This window comes from Taudactylus pleione, unplaced genomic scaffold, assembly GCF_031769625.1.
Source record: "Taudactylus pleione unplaced genomic scaffold, aTauple2 ptg000377l, whole genome shotgun sequence".
Taxonomy (NCBI): Eukaryota; Metazoa; Chordata; class Amphibia; order Anura; family Myobatrachidae; genus Taudactylus; species Taudactylus pleione.
Genome location: NW_028284778.1, coordinates 1,620,799 through 1,644,557, shown reverse-complemented (window position 1 = coordinate 1,644,557; position 23,759 = coordinate 1,620,799). Strand labels below are relative to the sequence as shown.

The window sequence follows — 23,759 nt, the reverse complement described above, 5'->3', positions numbered from 1 at the left end:
AGATGCATAGATGCCTAAAGAGGAGGCAGCCAAATGCTGCTGCAAGGAAATGCACTTCCTGGATGAAGGAGCCCCTATTTGCATTCTGGTTGAATCTTTGTACCCATGGGAGTGCTTCTGTTCTACCTTAAAGGTAGATCAGCTTGCTGGTTTCATTCCTCTGGAGAAAAAGACAATGACACACTACTGAAAGCCACTGACTGGAAACAGATCAGAAGATGCTCATCTTGTTCTGAAAGACCGCCAGCTCATGTTCATAATGTAATGAGATAGGATGTGTTCGTAATATCGACATGTTCCATGTCGACATTCATTCTTGAACATGTGAAATATCGACATTCTGCATGCACCGGCAGTGGATGGTTAGGGTCAGGCTGTGAGAGGGGAAGGTTAGGTTGCAAAAGGGGAAGGTTAGGGTTAAGCACTAGGGGGAGGGTTAGGGTTAGGTTGCGTGAAGAGGTTAGGGTTAAGCACTAGGGGGAGGGTTAGGGTTAGGTTGCGTGAAGATGTTAGGGTTAAGCACTAGGCAGAGGGTTAGGCTGCGAGAGAAGGTTAGGGTTAAGCACTCTGGGGTAAATTAGGGTTAATCACTAGGGGGAGGATTAGGGTTAGGCTGCCAGAGGGGAAGGTTAGGGTAAGCACTAGGGGGAGGGTTAGGCTGCGGGACTAGAGGGTTAGAGTTAGGCTGCAGGACAGGAGGGTTAGGTACTAATGGGAGAGTTAGGCTGCGGGAGGGTTAAGGTTAAGCACTGGGGAAAGGGGTAGAGATAGGATATGGGAGAGGAGGGTTAGGCACTAGGAGGAGGATTAGGCTACTGCAGGATTTGGTTAGGCACGAGGGGAAGGGTTAAGCACTAGGGGAGGGCTAGGCTGCGAAAGGAGGTTAGGGTTAAGCACTAGGGAGAGGGTTAGGGTTAGGCTGAGAGAGGGGAAGGTTGGGGTAAGCACTAGGGGGAGGGTTATGGTTAGGCTGCAGGACCAGAGGGTTAGAGTTAGGCTGCAGGACAGGAGAGTTGGGTACTAATGGGATGGTTAGGCACAAGGGGAAGGGTTAAGCACTAGGGGAGGGCTAGGGTTAGGCTATGGGATGGAAGAGTTAGGCACTAATGGGAGGTTTAGGCTGTGAGAGGTGAGGATTAGGTTAGGCACTAGGGAGAAAGTTAGGGTCAGGCTACGAGACAAGAGGGTTAGGCACTAAGGGGAAGGTTAGGGTTAGACTGCGGGAGGAGACGTAGCTGTAATCTTGCCACTGCCCAAATCTCACAGTCTGTTACATTCGGGGCTGTGATGGAATTTGTAGCAAGGCTTGGGGAAGAACTGATACAGATATCCCATGTAATGAATGCAGCCTGCTCACCTGGACTTTACTATTCCATAGTTTCAGAGAAGGTATCACCATCCATATTTATAAACGACACCACACATTTAGCATCCTGCGACAAAACATGGCTGTCAACCAACGTACCGGAAAGATACATCTGAAAGGACCAGCATGTACAAAATATGCTTTATAAAGCGCAAGACGTGTGCCTCTGTAAAAATTGTGAAGACAGGTGTGTATAAATATTTTATTAGAAAATGAGTACTTGAGACCTTAATTTTCCTCTGGCGTTGTTGGCTCTTGGGTGTGATCCTGCCTCAGTTCTCACACCCATCCCTCTTAGTCCCTATATATAGCACACCTCTGTGCTAGGTGACTGTCTCACATTTAAAAGCAAAGTTGCTGTGAGCTTTAAACCTGATGGCATACCCTGAGTTTAACACTAATGTTATAGCTATTTCCATGTTATAATTCTGAGCAATAGAGTAGGGACTTGCAGTAATGTGGGGACCCTTGATGGGGGCTGCAAGCTTAAATGCATTGATGATCCAAAACCCCGCTGTATATTATTATTGGTAGTTATGGTGAGTGCTGTGAATTAGTGCTTTATTTATATATATATATATATATATATATATATATTTTCCATAGACTAAAAACCTTACGGTTTCACATGTCCCATTAAGGCTGCTTAGACATGATCTGAAAATTCACAAAACCTATTGATTTTGTACCACTCACACTTCAAAAAGCAATAAAATTATGATCATTAAGGCTGACGCCTTAACGGACGTGTTCCTTGCGCAATATAGATATGGTACGCCATCACACCCTGTGGTTAACTGCAGATTCAGAACTCTCACAGAATGAGATTGCTGTCACTCACAAAATGGTAGAACTGCTAATTCATAGAATGCGGTGCTGGTTCTAGGAAATACAAGGGAGGCCCTATGCATTTTTCCCCCTGTATTTCCAGGACCGACTCAGAGCCCTGTGCTGGTTGCGCTAAATACGGGACCCCTACATCATTTGTCCCCCGTATTTTGGCAACCAGGACAGATTCTGAACAGCCTGGTGCTGGTTGTGCTTAATACGGGGGACCCCTACGTTGTTTGTCCCCTGTATTTAGCACAACCAGTACTGGGGCTCCATAGCCCAGGGCTGGTTGGTTTTTGGGGGGAGGGGCCACGCCATTTCTTTTTTAAATTAAACACAGAAGCAGGTATCATGGATCTACCAGATCCGAGTCTGCATTCTGTGTGCTGCTACCTCTCCCGGGTCCTAGTGCCTGCACTACCACCATCCGTACCGCCGCCCGCACTGCCACCGCTAAAGCCCGGGTTCTAGCCGCAGCTGACACCCACTACCCCCCCCCCCCGCGCGCGCCTTTCCGCCGGCTCTTGCTGCAGCTGACGCTAGCTTCTTCCCCCGGACCTTGCCCCCGCTACCGCCCGCAAACGATGGCCATCTCGGTGCACCCAAGTGAAGCCACAGTTATTACACCTGCTGGAGGTTCCTACTGCAGCTGTTCATCAAGTTGAAAAGTCCTGTCTCTACAATGGTGCATTCTTGAGGTAATAGTTTAAAAACTGTAACATTCTAATGTGCCTGAACCCCAAAAGCACGTACCCTGGCACAATAGCTACCTAATAAAACAAACCCCAAGTCTAAATTCCACCCCTACCCTGAGTTTTGCCTTCCCAAAAATCCCCCATAGGCTACAGCAGAAAAAGGTTCCTAATTGAGAATGTCAGTAAAATATGACAGGTGGAGATTTAGATTACTCCCATGTCCTAATTTTTTATGTTTTTGCCCTGAAATTTATTTAATCTAATAGCTTTTGAGGTGTAGCCCCTTGCATACCATGCCCCCCCCTCCCCCCTCCGGAATTCTCTATGGAGAAATCTGTTTTTTTAGATGCAGCCTTAATATAAGGGCATGACTGTGCCCTTATAATATATATATATATATTATATATAAAATACTCCAGATAACTAGTTGTATGCCAGTGTGCCTCTGATGAATGTCACGTTACATTATAGGTATCTAGCTTACTGACCTGGTCATGGATCCAGGAGTTAATGAATCGAGGACTCAAGGAACTGGGCAGTCAGATGGGACATTTGACACAAGGACCATACAAATGCCAGCTCTAGGACGCCCGTTCTCCCTGGGGATGCTGTATGATTGTCGTAATGATGAGCTCATCCCAGGTACATGCATATACTTATTTTATACTTACTGGGCAAGAATTAATGACCCAAGATCATTGATTTTATAGTCTAGTGGATTAGTTCAATGCATTGGGAAATACTCAATCTCACTATATGCCTGGTTAATCAGGGTTTCCTGATACTAACTTTGTACTGTACAATACTTAAATTGAGCGGCTTACCAATGCAATAGAGCACAGGTTCTCAAACTCTGTTTTCCAGGTCTCCTGACAGAATAAAATAAGGATTATACAAAAGGTTATAAACCTTATCTTGGATTTCTCTAATTTCTGACATTTCTTTCTCTCTTCCTATTTTATCTCTCATCTTTTCTCCACCTCCATCAACTCTCACATTTCTTCACACTATTATTCCATGAAGTGACCTAAGTAGCTTCCACCTTGCTCTCCTTCCTCCATCTATTTACTTGTGTAATGACCCTGACCTCCTCTCTTATCCAGCATATGTTCCTCACTCCTTAATTGCAGGTGACACTCTCAGACATCTCCACTCTTCCACTATAATGGCTGATTGTGCTGACTATTCTAAGGCTGAGTAGGATTATATTCCCCAATTCATGTCTCTTATGTATCTTCTAATGTGGACCAATGCTCTTCCTATCTCTGCTCCTGCCTTCCATGGTCTTTTCTTCTGTCACAGAGGACAACTTCTGCAGCTCTTCTCCTCTCAGATCATTTCCAATTACACTCTTCCCCAAACTCACCTTCAACTTCCCCTGATCTAGTACTGGACCTACACCACTAACATGCTATATTCTTTTCATTGTATCTTTATTTCACTTCTCCTACTGTACTTCATCTTTGTTTCTTAGTTTTCCTCTTTGGTAGGGCATTGGTGTAGCATTTTCTTACTCTTAGCTGATTCTATTCAATATGCTGTCATATAAAACATGTATAAAATAAAAAAGGTTACAATGGATACAGAATGGACTATGTTATGGTGGAATCGTTATGTCATGGCAGAATCGGTATGTAACGCCGGTGGCTGAATAGCCATAGGATGAAATACCGACATGAAAGCCCGAAGGATGAAGATCCTGACTGGGGCAGGTAAATACCCTAACCCTCCCGCCCATAACCCTCCTTTAATGGTGCCTAACCCTAAGTCCCCCTGGTGGTACCTAACCCCCCCTTCCCGCATCCTAAACCTAACTTTTCCGAGGGGGTGCCTAGCCCTAGCCTCCCCCCAGTGGTGCCTAACCCTAAACCCCCCTTCCCCTAGTCTAACCCTCCCTGGGGGGGTGCCTAATCCTAATCTCCCCCGGGGTCCCTAAACCTAAAACGGCTACAAGCTTAGAGGCCCCGCTTACCTTAGTTTGGAATGCCGTCCGTTGGGATTTCGGCATGGGGCTAAAGATACACATGGTGATTTCGATGACTATCTTTAGTCCCAGGTTGGGCTTTCACTGTCGGGATTCCGACGGTCGGCCGCTGGTAACCTGACTACAACCTGTCATGGCATAGATGACTCTGTATATAATTATTTTGTTATTATTCAGGTATAATTTAAATAAAGGAATTGCACTAATAATATTATAGATCAAATGTGAATGTATGAATACACATCTATTGCACTCTTGAGATGGCAGAGAATTACAGAGTCAAGACGCTATTTAAATGACCAAACAGTTCATATGAAAGTTGTTCCTACTTAGTATCTGGAGTTTTATTTACCAGTGGTATTTGCTCACATCCTTACTGATTGGACCTTCCGGAGCAGTGACTTCTGCAACCGCGGTCTACCTCTCTGCCGGCGGTATTTCCATATCACAGTCCAGTCAAACCTTGTCAGTTTGTTTCCAGCAGATTCAAGTCTGCAGTGTTCTCATCCTTGCTTCTTCCAGCCTGTGTTCCTGCAACAAATTAGTTCATCTGCCTACCGTATTGTTCCAGACACACCTCCACCTGCTAGGCCGCATCACAACCTGAATAACTATCAGCTTTCAACCGGCTTCTTGGCTGTCATAGCCGCACCTCAGCCCACAAGGCTGTATCACAGCCTGCATTCACCTTGGCTCTCAAGTCACATCCCAGCTGACATAGTTGCACCTTGGCCTTCAAGGCCGCATTACAGCCTGCATTCACCTCGGCTCTCAAGTCACATCTCAGTTGCCATAGCCGCACCTCAACCTGCAAGACCAAATCACAGCCTGCTTTCACCTCGGTTCTGAAAGCCACAACCCGGCTGTCAGGCCGCACCTCGGCCCTCAAGGCCGCATCTCAGCCTCTCATCACCTCGGCTCTCCAAGCTAAATCCCGGCTGTGATAGCCGCACCTCGGCCCGCAAGGCCAATTCACAGCCTATATTCGCCTCTGCTCTCAAGCCACTTATCGACTGTCATAGCCACATCTTGGCCCGCAAGGCTGCATCACAGTCTGTACCTCAATCTGCTCTCCAGCCGTACCTCCGCTCTCAAAGCTGCACCTGAGCCATAAAGGCCACATCGTATTGTTCCAGTTGCACCTCAGCCCTCAAGTCCGCTCCATGTTTTTTTTGTCGCACCTCGTCCCGCAAAGCTGCACCTTGAACTCCGTCTGTTACTTCAGCCACTGGTCCTGCCACATCATTGTTCATTGTCAAGTCCTTGCCTGTATTTTGTCTGTAAATTCATTGGGGCATATCCAATTATCCACTGGGTTTACCCCGCGGCTAATTGTCATGCTGGACGGGATTCAGTTAGTGGGGATTCCACGCGCGGGTGTCCCTGAGACCTCGCGCCGAGTCCCCGCTGTTTGACTTTAACTCGCACCTCATGTAGCTTTTTCTTACTAGTAGCTGATTCTATTCAATATGTTGTCATATAAAACATTTATAAAATAAAAAGGTTACAATGGATACAGGATGGACTATGTTATGGTGGAATCGGTATGTTATGGCAGAATCGGTATGTAACGCCGGTGGCTGAATAGCCATAGGATGAAATACCGACATGAATGCCCGAAGGATGAAGATCCTGACTGGGGCAGGTAAATACCCTAACCCTCCCCCCCCTAACCCTCCCTTAGTGGTGCCTAACCCTAAGTTCCCCCGGTGGTACCTAAACCCCCTTCCCGCATCCTAAACATAACTTTTCCGAGGGGGAAAATCAGCAGGTGCGAGGTAAAATCAGCATGAGGCTCCCCTATTCGGCCTCGCGTGAGAGGGTATTGCAAACTGATTCCGCAGTTCTCACGGAATCAGTGTGTTCTCGCGCGGGAGTCCCAGTCTAATGATGCGGGGAAATAGCTATTTAATTGAATAGCTAATCCCCGCATCGCGGGACTTCTGCCTGTCAATTAGCCGCGGGTGAAATCCTGCAGCTAATTGGATATGCCCCTTTGTATTTTGTCTGTCAAGTTCTTGTCTGTATCTTGCCTGTCTAGTCCTTGTGTGATATCCTGCAGTATCACAGTCCAGATCATTTTTACTTTGCAGCCTGTATTGTTTGTCCAATCACTTCTTGCCTGACAACCCAGCTGCACCATAGTCTCTTGACATTCCTGAAACCTTATCTTCTGCCGCTGCTAGAGTATCCTGTCCATCACATCTGTTCCAGCACTATTCACCTGCAGCCTCACTCCAGCTAGTACTAGTAGTGGAAGGACTCCCACAGTATTATTTCTAGTCAGCAGTCCTGTGGTCTCTCGTCGGTTGTGTAAGCCTCTACTGCTAAATCCAGGCGGCCACCTAAGTACCGTTGTGAGTATAAATCACTAAGGGAACAACGGGTGGCTGTTATTGGTGGAAGATCCTCTCCTTGGCTCTAGAGTTCTTACACAACCATGTGAGAACCATAACAAAAAGATGACAATGAGGTTCTCTGCAAATACAGGTAGTGTACCTAGTTCTCCAGAGATAAAATCAGATAGACCGCTGATGCATTTCACTCCCGATTACCGCAGCTCCGGTAAGCCTCATTGTCATCTTTTATGCAGCCACAGTGCTCTATCGGAAGACAGCACTAAGACACATACCGTGGCCTACATTCACCGAGTTGCGGTGATCCTCCAGTGCTGCCCAGTCGGGTGAATACTATAACCTGAAGTGTTGGGAAGCAGCGCATATGTACTATATATATCACAGAGATACACCTTCACTTGGTGACAGGGAGTGTTTGTACGGTGAGAGCCACTCTTAATATTTATAGCTAGCTTCTGGCTACCTATGAGTTTTGGAGAAATAAGCCGGAATACCGATGGTCTTGTATAACAAATGGTCTTATATAACAACCAGAGATTATTCGATCTATAGATGTGCAAGCTCATATTAAGTTTTGTATATGTACAGTATGTTGCTTTTATTAATAAAGTGTTTGGTCATTTAAATAGTGTCTTGACTGTAATTCTCTGCCATCTCAAGAATGCAATAGATGTGTATTCATACATTCACATTTCATCTATATTATTATTAGCGCAATACCTTTATTTACATTTTTGGAAGCGGTATCTGACATTTTTTGAGCTCACACAGGCTCTCTAAGGAATTGCTGCTATATTTAAGTCAACATATTAGCACCAGTTAATTGGTTTCTTTTAATTATTCAGGTATAACATTGTGGAATCGTGAGAGATTGCGAGAGAACGTGGCATCAACACCTCAAGAGAATACATCATTTGATTTGATAGCCTCAGACACTGTTTCTGATAAATCATCGGCTCTGGATGTCTCAGCATCTATAAAAGCCAGTTTCCTCTGTGGTCTGATAGATGTTGGTGGATCTGCGAGATATCTAAATGACACAAAGACATCTAAAAACCAAGCCAGAGTCACCCTAAAGTACTCAAGGACCACAAGGTTTGAGCAGCTGAGCATGGACCATTTAGCTGTCAAGAACATGACTTACCATGATGTGTTTGACCAAAGGACGGCCACCCATGTCGTCACTGGTATTTTGTATGGTGCTCAGGCTTTCTTTATATTTGATCGTGAGGTGTCTACATCAGAGAGCACTCAGGATATACAGGGAAATCTCAAGGTCATGATTAAAAAAAAATCTTTACTTACAGCTGAAGGACAGGGAGATCTGAGTATGAATGATAAAGAAAAGGAAGAAGTACAAAAAATTAGCTGTAAGTTTCATGGAGACTTCGCCTTGGAGAGAAATCCGGTCACATATGAAGATGCCATAAACATTTATACTGAACTCCCAAAGCTACTAGGAGAGAATGGGGAAAAGGCTGTACCTGTGACAGTCTGGCTGTATCCACTGAGGAAATTGAACTGTCAAACTGCACGGTTGGTTAGAGACATTAGTGCAAATCTTGTTTTCAACACAGAAAAGGAAATACAGCAAATGATAGACGTTACCATACAGTGTAATGACCTGATGAGACATCCGGCTGCAGAGACCTTTCCGGACATCAAGAATAACATCATTCAGCTCAGAGAGCAGTGTGACCTATTTACACTCACATTTAAGAAACAACTTGCACAGACCTTACCCTCTATCCGTGGTGGGGGATCAGAGGAAGCTGCACTTGCTGACATTTTACTTAGGGTAAATAAATCTCCATTTAAAAACCTCCACGTTACACAGTTTTTGAGCAGAAAAGAGCAGGAGATGAAATTTGTGAGTTCCTATCTCGAAGCGTTGCCCAATATCAAAGTATTACCATCTGAGACTGACGTAATTGGACTAATATTTGACCCTATGATTGAATATGTTGTGTGTTATAACTTTACATCACTAAATGAGAAGGATACATATATTTCTGATATATATAACTGGCTCCAAACACCTACACACAACGTCTATGAGCATAAAAACATCTCACCATGGTTTAAGGATAAAGATATCTCTAAAAAGGCCAGGAGATGTGTTAGAGCATTTCAGGAATTTGCGAAGGTCAATGCATCCAGTAAGAAGACTCGATTCATTATCTCATCTGTCCCAGATCAGGGTTCTGTCCTAGGCCAGAGTAACCCTGGAGTATCTATTTACTTGTATGAATATGTGCAACTGGTGAGTCCAAAGTTTGAGCCTCCAACTAAACCTGATCCTCCAGTTATCAGTGGTAGGACCCATGATAGTATGGATCTCATCCTCAGTCCTGCAGACTTTGGGAAAGATTTCATAGAAGGATACAGCATAGAGTATAGAGTTGCTGATGAGGAGAACTGGACACCTGTTATGATAAAGGAGAAAACTGAGAAGATCACAGTTACAGGACTAAAAGCTAATACTAAGTATCAGCTCAGATACTCTGCAGTGTGTAAACCAGGACTCAGTGCTGCCAGTGACGTTACAGAAGATGAGAGAACCTTTCCCTCTAGTGCACCTGAAGCCATACACTTCACTGCTAAACTTTCCTGTATTATATTACATTTCAAGGAGCCAACTATAATTGGAGATGGAGCCACAATAACTGAGTATAAAGTTGAATACAAGGCGGTGGCTGAAAATCAAGATGGGGGGTGGCTGGAACATAGATCAGGAAGGAAAGTAGAGACCTGTAATATTACGGGGTTAAATCCAAACACAGCCTACAGAATACGTGTGTCTGCCATATGTGGTGACTCTAGGGTCAGTGCTCCCAGTGATGAGATTGTTGTTATGACAACAAAAGAAAAGTCCCCAATTATACAAAGACTAATCAAGGAATACCGAATACTATCAAAGAGAAAGAAAAATGGAAAACTTTCCATATATCAGGTACAAATGGAACGTTGTGACTCTGGATATCGTAAGTACAACTTTGGAAAGGAAAATATACAGAAACCTAATAAAGTGATTCTATTAGTAGGAGCTACAGGATCAGGGAAAACAACACTGATCAATTTGATGGCCAACTTCATCTTGGGTGTGGACTGGAAAGATGACTTTAGGTTCCAACTTGTACACGAGGTTACAGATAAATCTGAGGCTCACAGCCAAACCTCTGCAGTTACGGCCTACAAGATGAACCATGAAAGTGGCTACCAAATCCCTTATTCCCTCACCTTGATAGACACACCAGGGTTTGGAGACACACGTGGATTATTGCAGGATAGGAAGATCACAGAGGACATCCACGCATTTTTTACTGCAGACAATGGCATTGATCAGATAGATGCTGTGTGCTTTGTAGTTCAGGCATCTTTGGCTCGGCTGACACACACCCAGAAATATATTTTTAATGCTGTGTTTTCTATCTTTGGGAAAGATATCAGAGACAACATTCTGATCCTGATCAACTTCTCAGATGGTGAGAGACCCCCAGTACTAGAGGCCATAATAGAAGCTGACATCCCCTGCCCTCTGGACAGTAATGGTGACCCCGTTCACTTCAAGTTCAACAACTCAGCTCTATTTGCCAACAATCAGAGTAACATGAGCTTTAATGAGATGTTCTGGAATATGGGGGTGCACAGTATGAGAACATTTTTCAGTGAGCTGGGAAAAATAGAAACCAAAAGTCTGACACTGACCAAGGAAGTCCTCAAGGAAAGGAAAGAGCTTGAGATTACCCTGCAGGCCTTACAGCCACAGATAAAGGCCGGGCTACTGAAACTGGATGAAATAAGAAAAACACAGGAAGCTCTGCAGCAGAACAAGGACCGTATGGCGGCAAATAAAGACTTTGAGTATGAGGTAACCATAACTGTTCCAGTACAGGAAGTGATAACAGACGGCTTCATAACCAATTGCCAGCAATGTCACTTTAGCTGTCACTATCCCTGTTCGGTTGCTGATGACTCAAAGAAATATAAGTGTCGAGTTATGAGAAATGGAAACTGTAGAGTATGCCCAGGTAAATGTGTCTGGAGTGTCCATTACAATCAGAAGTATAAGTGGGATTATGTGACTAAAACAGAAAAAAAAACCTATGAAGAGCTGAAAAAAAATTATGAAGCAGCCTCTGGAGAGGTAATTACTGTAGAAAAAATATCTGAAAAACTTAACATGGAATATCATAGTGTGACAGAAGCAGTGTATGGTCTTATTATTAAATCCTCTCAGAGCCTGAGGCGTCTCAGTGAAATCGCTCTAAGACCAAACCCTCTGTCAGCCCCCGAACACATTGATCTGATGATACAGAGTGAGGAACATGAAGCCAAACCAGGATATCAGGAGAGAATCCGGTCACTGAAGGAGGTCAGACAGCAGGCAGAGATGATAAATACCATTGAGAATGTATCTATTACGGAATCTGCAAATGATACAGTACTTTCCTTCTTCGGCCATGAAAAAAGTAATGTACCTAAACAACAAGACACAGCACAGAAAAAGCCTACTGACCGACTCTCCCGGAAGGTGCGAGAGGCTCCTGATTTTTCGGGTAGTCCCCCACAACCCAGGCGGAGTTGTCGGTTAACGATATTGAAATGAACCTCTATATACCCCTGCCTGTACCTTCTAAAATCCTACCTATAAACCTCTAAGGATGACGCTAATTTGCGTACATAGTCATACAATAAATAGAGACTCCAGACTTAGAACACGTGGTTCCGAAGCACAAAGTATTATTCAAGTAAAAGTACAGTCAGTTACACGCTATTGATCCAGACACAATTAGATGCAAAGGAATTATACAGACCCCAAGTACAGTATACATACGCCGCGCTTTCTGGTCCAGATGTAAGGCATCAGCAAGAAACCCCATCATCATTCAGCATTCAGCACGAAGACTAAAAAACCCAGTGTTTGAGCACACATATTTATACCCCCCCAGAATAGACAGGACAATAGAGAAGTTTCTTGCTTATGCCATTGGTTTCCAGGGGAGAAGCATCTGTTACAGAGCGTTTAACAGGCTGGTTCAAATAGACTCATCCCAGCCTCTAACAACTGGGGGTCTCTGCCCTCCCGCCCCCATGCAACATCCTAACAGTTGTTTATAATATACATTTTGTTGCTTGAAGTCTCTGCCGTTCATAAGTTGAGAATGCATGATGCGATCTCCACACCGATAATACCGGAATTCTGTTGAAAGAGTACGCATCAATACGAAAACAAACACGGCTTTCTTAGCATGTATAAAACCTTAGTTATCAAATATCTTTATTTCACAGCATTTATACTAACTGAACCAACTTAAATCTTATACCTTAAAGCTTATTAAACCTTTTATGTGGATATGTAATGTGTGAGTATGCGGGGTTTGATATAAAGACGCTAGTTAACTTGGGGCAGATGCGTGCGCATGAAGCTAATAAAACAGTGTTTTCATACAAGGTCTTATGTATTCGCTAATATGCGACTAGTTAACAGCGCAATTGTGCGTATTAATGTGTGTATGAGGAATGGTGCACTTAAATCTCACTTACTAAGTGAACACCTAGCAGTGTATAATGCTGAGCCTGATAGTTCCACATGCCCCCTCTCTCAGCAGCCCCCACCTTTCCCAGGCTCAAAAGAAAAGCCCTTTATTCTCCCAGACTCTTGTGTGAATGCAAATAGCCCAGCTACAAGACCCAAACCTAAGATAACACTCTTGGCTTTGAAGTTATTTAATTGCAGGAAGCCTGCTAATGTAAGGTGTGTATTCGAGCCGGGCCACCTGGAGTGAGAGCAGATGTTATCCAGGAAGCTTATCTACACAGGCTAGTTATCACGTGGCCATTTGCTCTGTTCTAGCTAATGCAATATATATTCTTTAGGGGAATTAAAATAATATGCACTTTATCCAGAACACCCAAACTACGTAAAGTCATGAAATGGGCTTTTGGTGAATCGCCGTAACTTATGGCGATGGTCACGGATGCAATCGCATGATGCTAATAGTATTACTGCCACATGTACTAAAGTGTGAGTTTATCTAAAATGGCGCTTAGGCGGCCATTCGCAAAATGGCGTCTTGTGGCCAGTCACAAGATGATGTCGCTGCGATTCAATTTTAAACTGATCTTGTCTCAGCCAATAATCCAGTTTCGACACGGTTCTCCCACATCCCGCCCACTTCCTAGTGAAGAGAGCAGAATGAGGGAGATAAAAAGGAATATTTCAGTCCAAAAAAAGAAACTTACTGTGTAAGAGAAATGCGTTAAGGACTTCTAAGGGAGCTTGAAACCACCTTTCACTCCACTGGCAACTCCAGGAGACACACTACCTGACTGCAATTATCTACCCGTGCACTTCTGCCTCTACAAAAATACAGCCAGCAGCAGCTGTTCAATCTAAGTGGTCACAAAGACATATGGCTGCTGCAGAGAGAGGCGCCTCTATACTAGGAACACCACAGCTGTTGGACTTAGAAGTGGGGAGAGAAGCAGAGTACGTGCCACTGCCACAGCATACTGGCCGGGTGAGCAAGGGACACGGAGATAGCAAGCAGAGTAGAGTGCTCAGTTACCAGCACGTTTATTCATTTATACACACAGTTTACTTTAGTACCTTACTTGTACCAAACGAGGCTCCTGATACCTATTAATTAGAGCTAGGAGAAAGATTACCATACAGGGACTTATCCCACATTGAGCACTGTCTATATAAAATATATCAACGTTCCATAAATGTACAATTTCTAAAGACCGTGTCCACATCAAGTCCGGGACTTTTTACACTAGTCTGTTTACTATACATGACGTTCCTATTACAGTTATCGTTTAAAGACAGTTAGGGGTATTCAATTTGGAGCGAAAAGCAGAGATCGGCGAAAAAGTTTCGCCGATGATGTAATTTTCGCCGGTTTTGCTTTTACACCGCATTCAATTTGAAAAGTTTTCGCCTAGGCGGAAAGTTTAATGCATTGGAACCGGCGTAAAAGTTTTGCATATGAATAGCAGGCGGAAAAAAGTGCAGAATTGGGGTTTTGGGGTGCAAAGTTGCGGGAACCCCCGTGCAGCCTTCAGACAGTCCCCCAAAAGTAATCTGTGTCACATTTTTTTTCAAAAAGACCTCAGAACACCCCAAAAAAAGCACTTACATTTTGGGTGCGAAAAAAAAAATTGGGGGGTACAAAGTTAAAAACTAGGGAACTACAATCTAGGGGGGTCCCCAAGTATGCCCCAACTGTTTTTTTCATTGCAGGTGCTTGCTGCAGGTAGATTTTTCATTTTTTTTAAAACTTCACTTTAGCAACTTTTAAATACGCTGACCCCCATTTTCAAGTTCCTCAAATTTGGTGGGACTAGTAATTTTCTGTAAAAAAAAATCCTAAATACTATTCTTCACTACCTTCCCAAAACCCCAAAATAGCAGCTATCAAGCCCGTTTAAAGACCCCAAAAACCTTCAGCAGGGCTAATCGGGGTATCCAGAGTGATCCCCCATGTCAGAGCATCTTTTGGGGGGTGACAGGCTAATTTCCCCAAAAAACTGCGAAGTTTTCGCTGATTTCAGTTTTGCCGGGTCCCGTTTTCGACGATTTCAAATTGCATACGAGGATAAGCGGGGGCGTGTGCAAAACTTTTTCGCTGACAAAACCTCCGATGTGCCGCGAAATCCTCGCCAAGCGGAAACTCCGGAGTTTTCGCTACAAATTGAATACCCCTCAGTGTGTATGATCCCTGAGGATTTGCTGGCGGACTGTTTCTTATTTAAAGGGGGATTGCAACTTTTGTATCTAATGAAAGTATCTTCTATAAAGTGAGACATGTGCACAAGTATATGTTTTTATGCTGTTTAGTCTGTTATTGGTATATTTTTATTTTCATTTCTTATGGAGCGTACACACGGTCAGATTTGTCAGACTTGTCAGATTTGTCAGATGAACGACTGAACGATTAAACGATTTGAACGATTTGAACGATTTGACCAAAGTTTTGAACGATTTGAACGATTTGAACGATTGAACGATTTTTGACTGCATTAAAATGAATGGAATCGTCCAAGTCTGACTGCAAACCCATCAGATGTCAGATATCGTTATCTGACAAACGGGAACGCGCATCGTTGATCGTCCATCGTTCAGGCATGTCAGATATGAACGATTTTCCTTCAGATATGAACGACTGAACGATTTTTAAATCGTTATCGTTCATATCTGAAGGAAAAATCTGATCGTGTGTATGCACCATTATTCTGCTTTTATTATTATGTATATAATATTGTGTAATAAATACTAAACAACCGTGAAATGGTCTTTTGAGTCTATAATATTGGAATCAGAGGTGCTGTTACAGGTGTATTCAATTTGGAGCAAAAATATGGGAACCGGTGATAAATTATCACCGATTACATCATTTTCGCCGATTTCAATTATCCCCGTATTCAATTTCAAAGCTTTTTCGCAGGTTCGAAAAGTCTTTGAAAAAAAACGGGGATAACTTTTCACCACTGAATAGGTGGCGAAAAAAAGTGCAGAATTGGGGTTTAGGGGGTGCAGGCTTAAACAAAATAGCCTGCACCCCTGGGAATGACATTTAAAAATAAACTGTGTCAAAAAAAGTAAAAAAAAAAAAATAGGGACACTCCAAAAAAGTTATTTAAAATTTGGAGTGAAAAAAAAAATGGGAAAAAGGTGTTTAAAAATAGGGAAATAGGTTCCGGGCTATTCTGCAAGGATGCGGCAGGTGTTTTCTAGAATAGATTATTAGCAGCAGGTGCATATTTGCAGAATTTTTAAATAAAGACTTTAGGGACTTAAAAATATGCTCGTACCCATTTTCATGTACCCCAAATTTGATGGGACCACTTAAAAATACAAAAAAATAACCTAAGTGCTCTTCTGCATCACTTCTTCAATGTCGGGAATAAACACGGCTAATTTAAAACCCGACTTTCTTTTGCAGGCAGAAACGGGGGTACCCATAGTTATCCCCGATGTCTGAACATCTTTCTTTAGGAGGGTCACAGGCATATTTCCCGAAAATTTCCATTTTTTTTCGTAAATGGGGTCAAGGGTCATTTTTAAAAAACAGGGATAATTTTTCAATTATTTATAGCAGCTAAAACAAAGTGGAGATTTGGGGTTTAGGGGTGCAGGCTTAAAAAAAATAGCCTGTACGCTTGGGAATGTTCCCTTAAAACGAAATGTGCCAAAAAAAATAAAAAAAAAGAATCGGGACACCCAAAAAAAAAATTTTTTACTTTTTGGGGTGAAAAAAAAAATAGGGAAACAAAATGCCAAACTAACAAAATTAATTTTGGTGGGGTCCCCAAGTATGTGGCAGGTGTTTTTTTTATTGCGCAGAGTAGCGGCAGGTGTATTTTTGCAGAAATTTTTTAATTACCTTTAGGGACTTAAAAATATGCTTACCCCCATTTTAATGTACCCCAAATTTGATGGGACCACTTTTAAAAACGAAAAAAAAAACCTAAGTGCTCTTCTGCATCACTTCTTCAATGTCGGGAAAAAAGACACCTGCCGCATCTATTTAAAAAGCTGACTTTCTTCTGCAGGCAAAAATGGGGGTACCCATAGTGATCCCCGAAGTCTGGACATCTTTAGGGGGGTCTTACAATTATTTCCTGAAAATTCCTGGTTTTTTTCACCGATCCAAATTCGCTGGTCCCCTTTTTTCTCTGGTTTTAAATTGAGTACGGGGATAAAGCAGGAGCACGTCCCATACTTTATCCCAGGAAAAGCTGCGATGTGCAGCGAAAAGTCCAGCACGGACTTTTCGCTCCCATATTGAATACCCCTGTATGTGTTTTTACATACTACTTTGCTGATTGTCCTTTAGCTTAGAAGGCAGGTGGTAACTGTCCTAGAGAGCAGCCTTTTCCAATATTCAGGAGGTGGCGCACTAAATATACTGTTGAAAATTTCAGTCCGTATGGAAGAGAAGGGGCTAAAATGACATGAAAATGCATCATTTGATTACCACCCCTTCCCCATAGAGCCGTGAAACGTGGCATTGTGCCGCAACAAGGTCGGGTCTAATTACGTGAGAGCATAGTCTCGCCCCCCAAAGTAACCAGTTGCATCTCCTCTCCGGGCTTTTTTTTTGAGAAGATACCAGGAAGAAGTGGTCTTACAGATGTACAATACAGACAACTACACTATAATTTACTGGGCAGAAATACTGTTATCATCAAATCTATATATTTATTTATTCTCTATATAATAATGATTCTAAATGTTTTTCTCCTCCCTAGTTTCATATTTTTGTAAAACACCACAACGGTTTTATTTAAGAGTATTCATCAGCATATGAACCATTTAATGACCGTTGTGCCTTTGCAGATGAACATGTTATATATTCGACTGTTATTAGGTTGTTTTTTCTTTTGTTACCTAAGCAATACTTTTTTTTTTTTTTAATTTTCACATCACTAACTCTCTTTTCACACATAAACCCTGGCTTAAACCTGGCTTGGACCTGGTACTGTGAGCCTGGGTTGAAGTCTTTCACACCGGACCCAGGTCTTCCAGTAAACCGGATCATCTGTCAGGCAGTGGACGCTTGGAGATGATGTCAACTCCAAGCACCGCTGAGTTGGCCAATCAGAGTTAGGCATGATCCAGGTCATCGCGACCAGGGTAATGCTATTCACACTTTAGACAACATGGGTCAGACCCGGAAATAACCCTGCTACCGAGCAGGGTTGCAGACATGGGACTCTGCCTAAGGGTCAACCACTTTCATACATATGAAAAGAAAAAAATACAGATGCACACTCTATAATAATTTTTACAATTCAAATTGACTTGAATTGCAGTAATTATTAGAGTGCGATTCTGCATTTTTTCTTTTCTTGTGTGTAACAATGTAAGTCTCAAGCATGGTAGCACCTTGCTTCTTATTAAAGTTAGGATGTGCAGTCTAGGGCCCCTCCCTATATATAATTATCGCACCGTCTAGACCCGGGTCGGTGCGCGTGAACTGGCGAAAGCTTGTGTGAAAGAGGTATAAATTAATTTTCTATATATTTGTTCTGTACATTAGTAAATAACGTATTGCATAAGTCACAGCTGCTGTGATGTAGATAACCCAGAAAATCTCTGCTGCCGTTGATGAAATGTTGATTACAAAAATCCTATAATAAAAACAGGCATCAGAAAGTCAGCATACAAACACCAACCGCGAATAGGACAAATGAGTTACCTTGTATTAAATGGCAGTTTCCAGGTACAATCATCACAATCGCAGCTGAATGCATTAACTGAACAATACCCAAATAAAAATGGGCCTGTTTATAGTTAGGACAAAGGCCATGATTCATAGCCGGACGCTCTGACAGAGCGCTCGCTCTGAATCAGGGCCGGCCTTCTTGATTTTTAGAGCGGCCTCCTGGCCGCTCGTATAGCTGTGGGTGATCACCCACAGCTGTAGCGAGTGGCCAGGAAGATGGTCGCGATGGTCAAGACCATCGGGACCATCGGGCTTGCGACGAGACCCTTGTGGTAAGGTCTCGTTGCCGCAAGCCCTAGAGTGCTTTCGGCTCAAACAGACTTGTGATGTCAGTGGGGCCGGCCCCAGACGGTAGGCGTTCCCACGGGAACGCCTTCATCTGGGCAGCCATGCCCCGGCACGCCCACCAAAGGGGGCGTGCTGTCACTCAACATCGACAGCACGCCCCCTTTGGTACGAGACCCGGAGCGACGGTTGCCCGTCGCTATCCGGGTCTCGCGCATGCGCACGACGGAGCCGGCTCTGTCGTGCGCATGAACACTGGGCCACCATCGACCCACTTGCGAGCGCTCAGCGCTCGCGAGCGGGTCTGAATCATGCCCAAAATCCAGTAATTGAGGGGGGGGTGTTACTGCAGTGAGGAAATAGAGCTGAGAAGTATGTACCCTGCATGCACAGACATTTTTCTATTTGCTCCCTTACACCCACCCACTCCTGCAATCTGATGGTCGCAATCTACAATTCACAGATGCTAATCTGACCTTTTAATTAACTGTGTTATGTAACATCATAGAATGTTGTTGTACCATCAAAGTCCACTAGATGTCACTCTGCACCAGAAGAACATTCTTTCCATCATTTTGTGGAAAGAATATTTTTGGCATATTGAACTACATCCCTGGCTTCATTTCTTCCAGGAGCACAAGTCAGGGAATTGTGTTTAGAAATGTTGGGACTCGGTAAGATCACCACAACATTGTATCGCACATGCTTTACCAGTGATCGTGGATCTGTGCAAGTTCACTTAATAACTTGCTTATCTCTGTGATTATTCCCTGATAAAGCTGGGAGACCAATATTGGGATTCAGTGATCATTCTATGTTATTTTATGCTTTTTTCATCAATCTCATTACTACTTGTGCTTTGCTGACACATTTTACACAATAGGCTTTTTGCAGAAGTTACAGTCCTAAAGTCTATTACCTTAGTAGCTAGGGGGAAGTAGTTTTCGCTCAAACTGGCCATTACATTGGGCATATATATGTAACAAAAGGCTCTATTGTACTTGTTACATTTAAAGTAATAGGTGCAGGCACAAGTATATATATATTATATATATATATATATATCCCGTGTGATATTTGAAAGGCACTCCTATGGTAAAGAAATAAATTCACACCACCCGGCGTCTGTAGTCAACATTTCAGAGGACTTTAACCTCTTTTATCAAGACATCATGATGTCTTGATAAAAGAGGTTAAAGTCCTCTGAAACGTTGACTACAGACGCCGGGTGGTGTGAATTTATTTCTTTACCGTAGGAGTGCCTTTCAAACATCACACGGGACATGTATACAGCCATATGGCTGTCAGAAAGTGCACCCTGGATCTATTGTGTTAAAAGGAGTGCCGGACAATAAACTACACATATATATATATATATATATATATATATATATATATATAGATATATATATAGATATATATATCCACCAAAAAATAGACGGCACTCAGAGCAGTGTTGGACTGGGGCATGAAGGGCCCACCAGGGGAATGCAGTGGTAGGGGCCCATACTTAGGGGTGTGGCCAGCCTCCAGAGGGGGTCTGGGCCCCTTTAAATGTATACATATATATATATAGTAAATACTGCTAGTGAATGCATGATAATGTACCAGACTAATAACAGCAGTGCATTGTAGAAAATACACAATAGTCTTGTCCAGTATAATTCAAGTGAACAGTCTGGAACCTGATCCCTAAAGAAGGGGGTGGGCCCTCAGGCACTGGGACCCACTGGGGTTTTCCCCTGTACCAGGGTGGGCCAGTCCGACCCTGACTCAGAGATTTGCAAAAACGAACATGATTGTATTCAATATAAGCCTTCAGGTCAGGCGACATTTTGAGGTATAACCCTCTTTCTCAAGCCTACAGCATGATAGAAAAGACAGACAGTCTGTCTTTTCTATCATGCTGTAGGCTTGAGAAAGAGGGTTATACCTTGAAACGCCGCCTGGCCTGAAGGCTTATATTGAATACAATCATGTTCGTTTTTGCAAATCTCTGAGTGGCGTCTATTTTTTTGGTGGATGTTGATTATAAGATCAGGACGGGCACCGGAGTCAATTGTATACTATTATCGAGTGCCGTCATAATGTGGAATATATATATATATATATCAGAGCCGTAACTAGACTTTTTGGTGCCCTGTGCCAGAAAGAGCATTGGTGCCCCCCTCATTTTTCAAAGGGACATAATGCACCCAAAAAAGGGCCATGGCTTCATGGGGAAGGGCCAGGGAAGAGATAGGAGAGGTCAGGAGATGCTGGGGATGAAATAAGAGGAAGCTACAAGCAAGAATGATAATAAACAGAAATTTGACAGGCCCCCTGACCTGTGGTGCCCTGTGCCATGGCACTGGCTGCACTACCCTAGCTACGGCCCTGATATATATATACACGAGGGTTGTTCAAAAAGTAATGCCTGAATGCTCATAACTCAAATTTTATTATAGATACAGATTTTAAAATTTGCAGTAAAATACTTTGAAATCTTAGTAACAGAATGACTCTACTCAAAAAATTCACCATCTGCCCTCAAACATTTTCTCCACCTCTCAACCCAAGCTGTGAATCCACTTTGGAAAAATTCCAGTGGTTGGTGTTTAACCCAGGAACGTATGGCGTTTTTAACAACCTCTATGTCTTCAAAATGTTGACCACGGAGACCATATTTGAGAGGGCCAAACAGATGAAAGTCAGAAGGGGCCAAAATAGGACTGTATGGTGGATGTGGCATTATTGCCCACCCCATTTTGGCAATGGCCGCGAGTGTTGCCATCAAAGTGTGAGGTCTGGCATTGTCATGGTGTAAGATGACATTTAACAGTCGAATTGTTGACCTTTTTTTGCGGATGGCTTCTTTCAGCTTCTTAAGTGTAATAATGTATCGATCACTGTCAATTGATTGCTTTTGTTCCAAGTAATCGATGAGAATAACACATCGGCAATCCCAGAAGAATGTGGCCATGACTTTGTTTACGGATCGCTGTGATTTAAACTTTTTTGGCCTAGGTGAACTTGGGTGTTTCCATTGCTTTGATTGGGCCTTTGTTTCTGGGTCATAAAGGAATACCCAGGTCTCATCTCCTGTAATGACATTTTCCAAAAACATCTCAGGGTTGGCTTCAAAGTTGGTCAAAAGGTCATTGCACACTTCCACCCTCTGGGCCTTATGATCCCTGGTTAATTGCTTTGGAACCCATTTAGCACACACTTTACGATATCTCAAATCATTGATTAGTGTTACTACAGTGCCATGGCTACATTCCAGTTCATTACTGACATCTCTGATGGTCACACAATGGTCTTTCTGAATAATGGCATCGACTTTGTGTCGGTTCTATGCTGTCACTGCAGTTGATGGTCTGCCACCACGAGGTTTGTCGCACACAGACGATTCTCCCAATTGAAAATGCTTCATCTACCTTCTGACATTGCTATAGTCAATTGTACAATCACCATACACTTTTTTCAGTCTTCTGTGGATTTCTGTAGCACTGCAGCCTTCTTTTTCCAGAAATTCAATGACGGCTCTTTGTTTCATCTTGGATTCCATGGTATTTCTTGGAAATACCATGGAATCCAAGGGACTATCCCTTGAAGAAGTCCAGGATATGGACGAAATGCGTTGGATGCTCCTGTTCTCTACCCATTCATGAACTTGCCATTTTTATCAGATAAGCTATATATTTTTTAATCCTTATTTACTCTGAATTTTTACGGTATTTTTATATATATACATATGTGCAAATTTTTGGGGGGGGGTTTTATGTATTTTATCCTTTATGTGGAAGGATATTATTGCTGTTTTTGGTTAAAATTATTTTATACTTTTTTAATTGACTTGTTTGCACTTTCATATCTTTGCACCTTAATAATTAATGCACGGTTGCACATTTTCATGAATTTTGTCGATATTCGTTTTGGTTACTCCATTGTTTGGGAGATATCCCCTAATGAACTATTTTGCACAGCACTTTTTGCACAGTCCACTAGTCACTTTAATACCGTTTTTTTGTATATTAGGGTACATAAGCACATAAGGCGCTCTATTCCAGTTCCAATAGTTCCATGTATATATATATATATATATATATAAATATATAGATGTAAAGTCCAAAGTAGCCAGCACTCCACTACACAACAAATAGTTACTCTGGGTGCTCCTCCAAAGACAAATGACATGTATGATAGTAGTAGGATGGCACTCCAAAGAGATTTGTAAGGCAAAGTTAATGTGTGAAAGAAATCACTCGCTGCAACGAGGACTAAGTTCAGCGTTTCATGATATTCATCATTTGTTCCTGACGAAATGATGAACATCATGAAACGTTGAACTTAGTCCTCGTTGCAGCGAGTGATTACTTTCACACATTAACTTTGCCTTACAAATCTCTTTGGAGTGCCATCCTACTACTATCACACACATATACTGTATATATATATCCATAGACAAAAAAACCTTACGGTTTCACATGTCCCATTAAGGCTTCTTAGATATGATCTGAAATTTCACAAAACCTACTGCATTTGTACCACTCAAACTAAAAAAAGCAATGAAATTACGATCATTAAGGCTGACGCCTTAATGGACGTGTTCCTTGCGCAATACAGATGTGGTATGCCATCACACCCTGTGGTTATCTGCAGATTCAGCACTCTCACAGAGAGAGATTGCTGTCACTCACAAAATGGTCGAGCTGCTAATTCACAGAATTGTGTGCTTATTGGAATACACACATGCAGTCTATGCATCTCAGGTCTGAGCAGTTATGTGGCACACACATCCCACTTAGGAGCTCATTCAGACCCACTCGCTAAGATGCAAACGCTCGCTGCTGCAGATAGTATGCAGTGTGTATGCATCGCAGTGTGCGTGCACATACCTTAGCGAAAGTTCACAATTCGTAGCTATTGTTCCAGGGTAGGTGCTTTTGGGGTTTAGATAATTGAGAAAGTTACAGTTGTTAAACTATTACCTCATGAATCCACCATTATGGAGATAGGACA

At 42.8% G+C, this 23,759-nt stretch overlaps 1 protein-coding gene across 1 annotated transcript; it reads left to right on the top strand.

Moving 5' to 3' along the window:
- Positions 1 to 3,386: 3,386 nt before the first annotated feature.
- Positions 3,387 to 11,842, top strand: LOC148508005 (uncharacterized). The gene is made up of 2 exons (XM_088445059.1): positions 3,387 to 3,534; positions 8,079 to 11,842. Exons 1-2 carry the CDS (start codon positions 3,387 to 3,389, stop codon positions 11,840 to 11,842), a joined length of 3,912 nt encoding a protein of 1,303 aa, XP_088301185.1.
- The last annotated feature ends 11,917 nt before the right edge of the window (positions 11,843 to 23,759 follow it).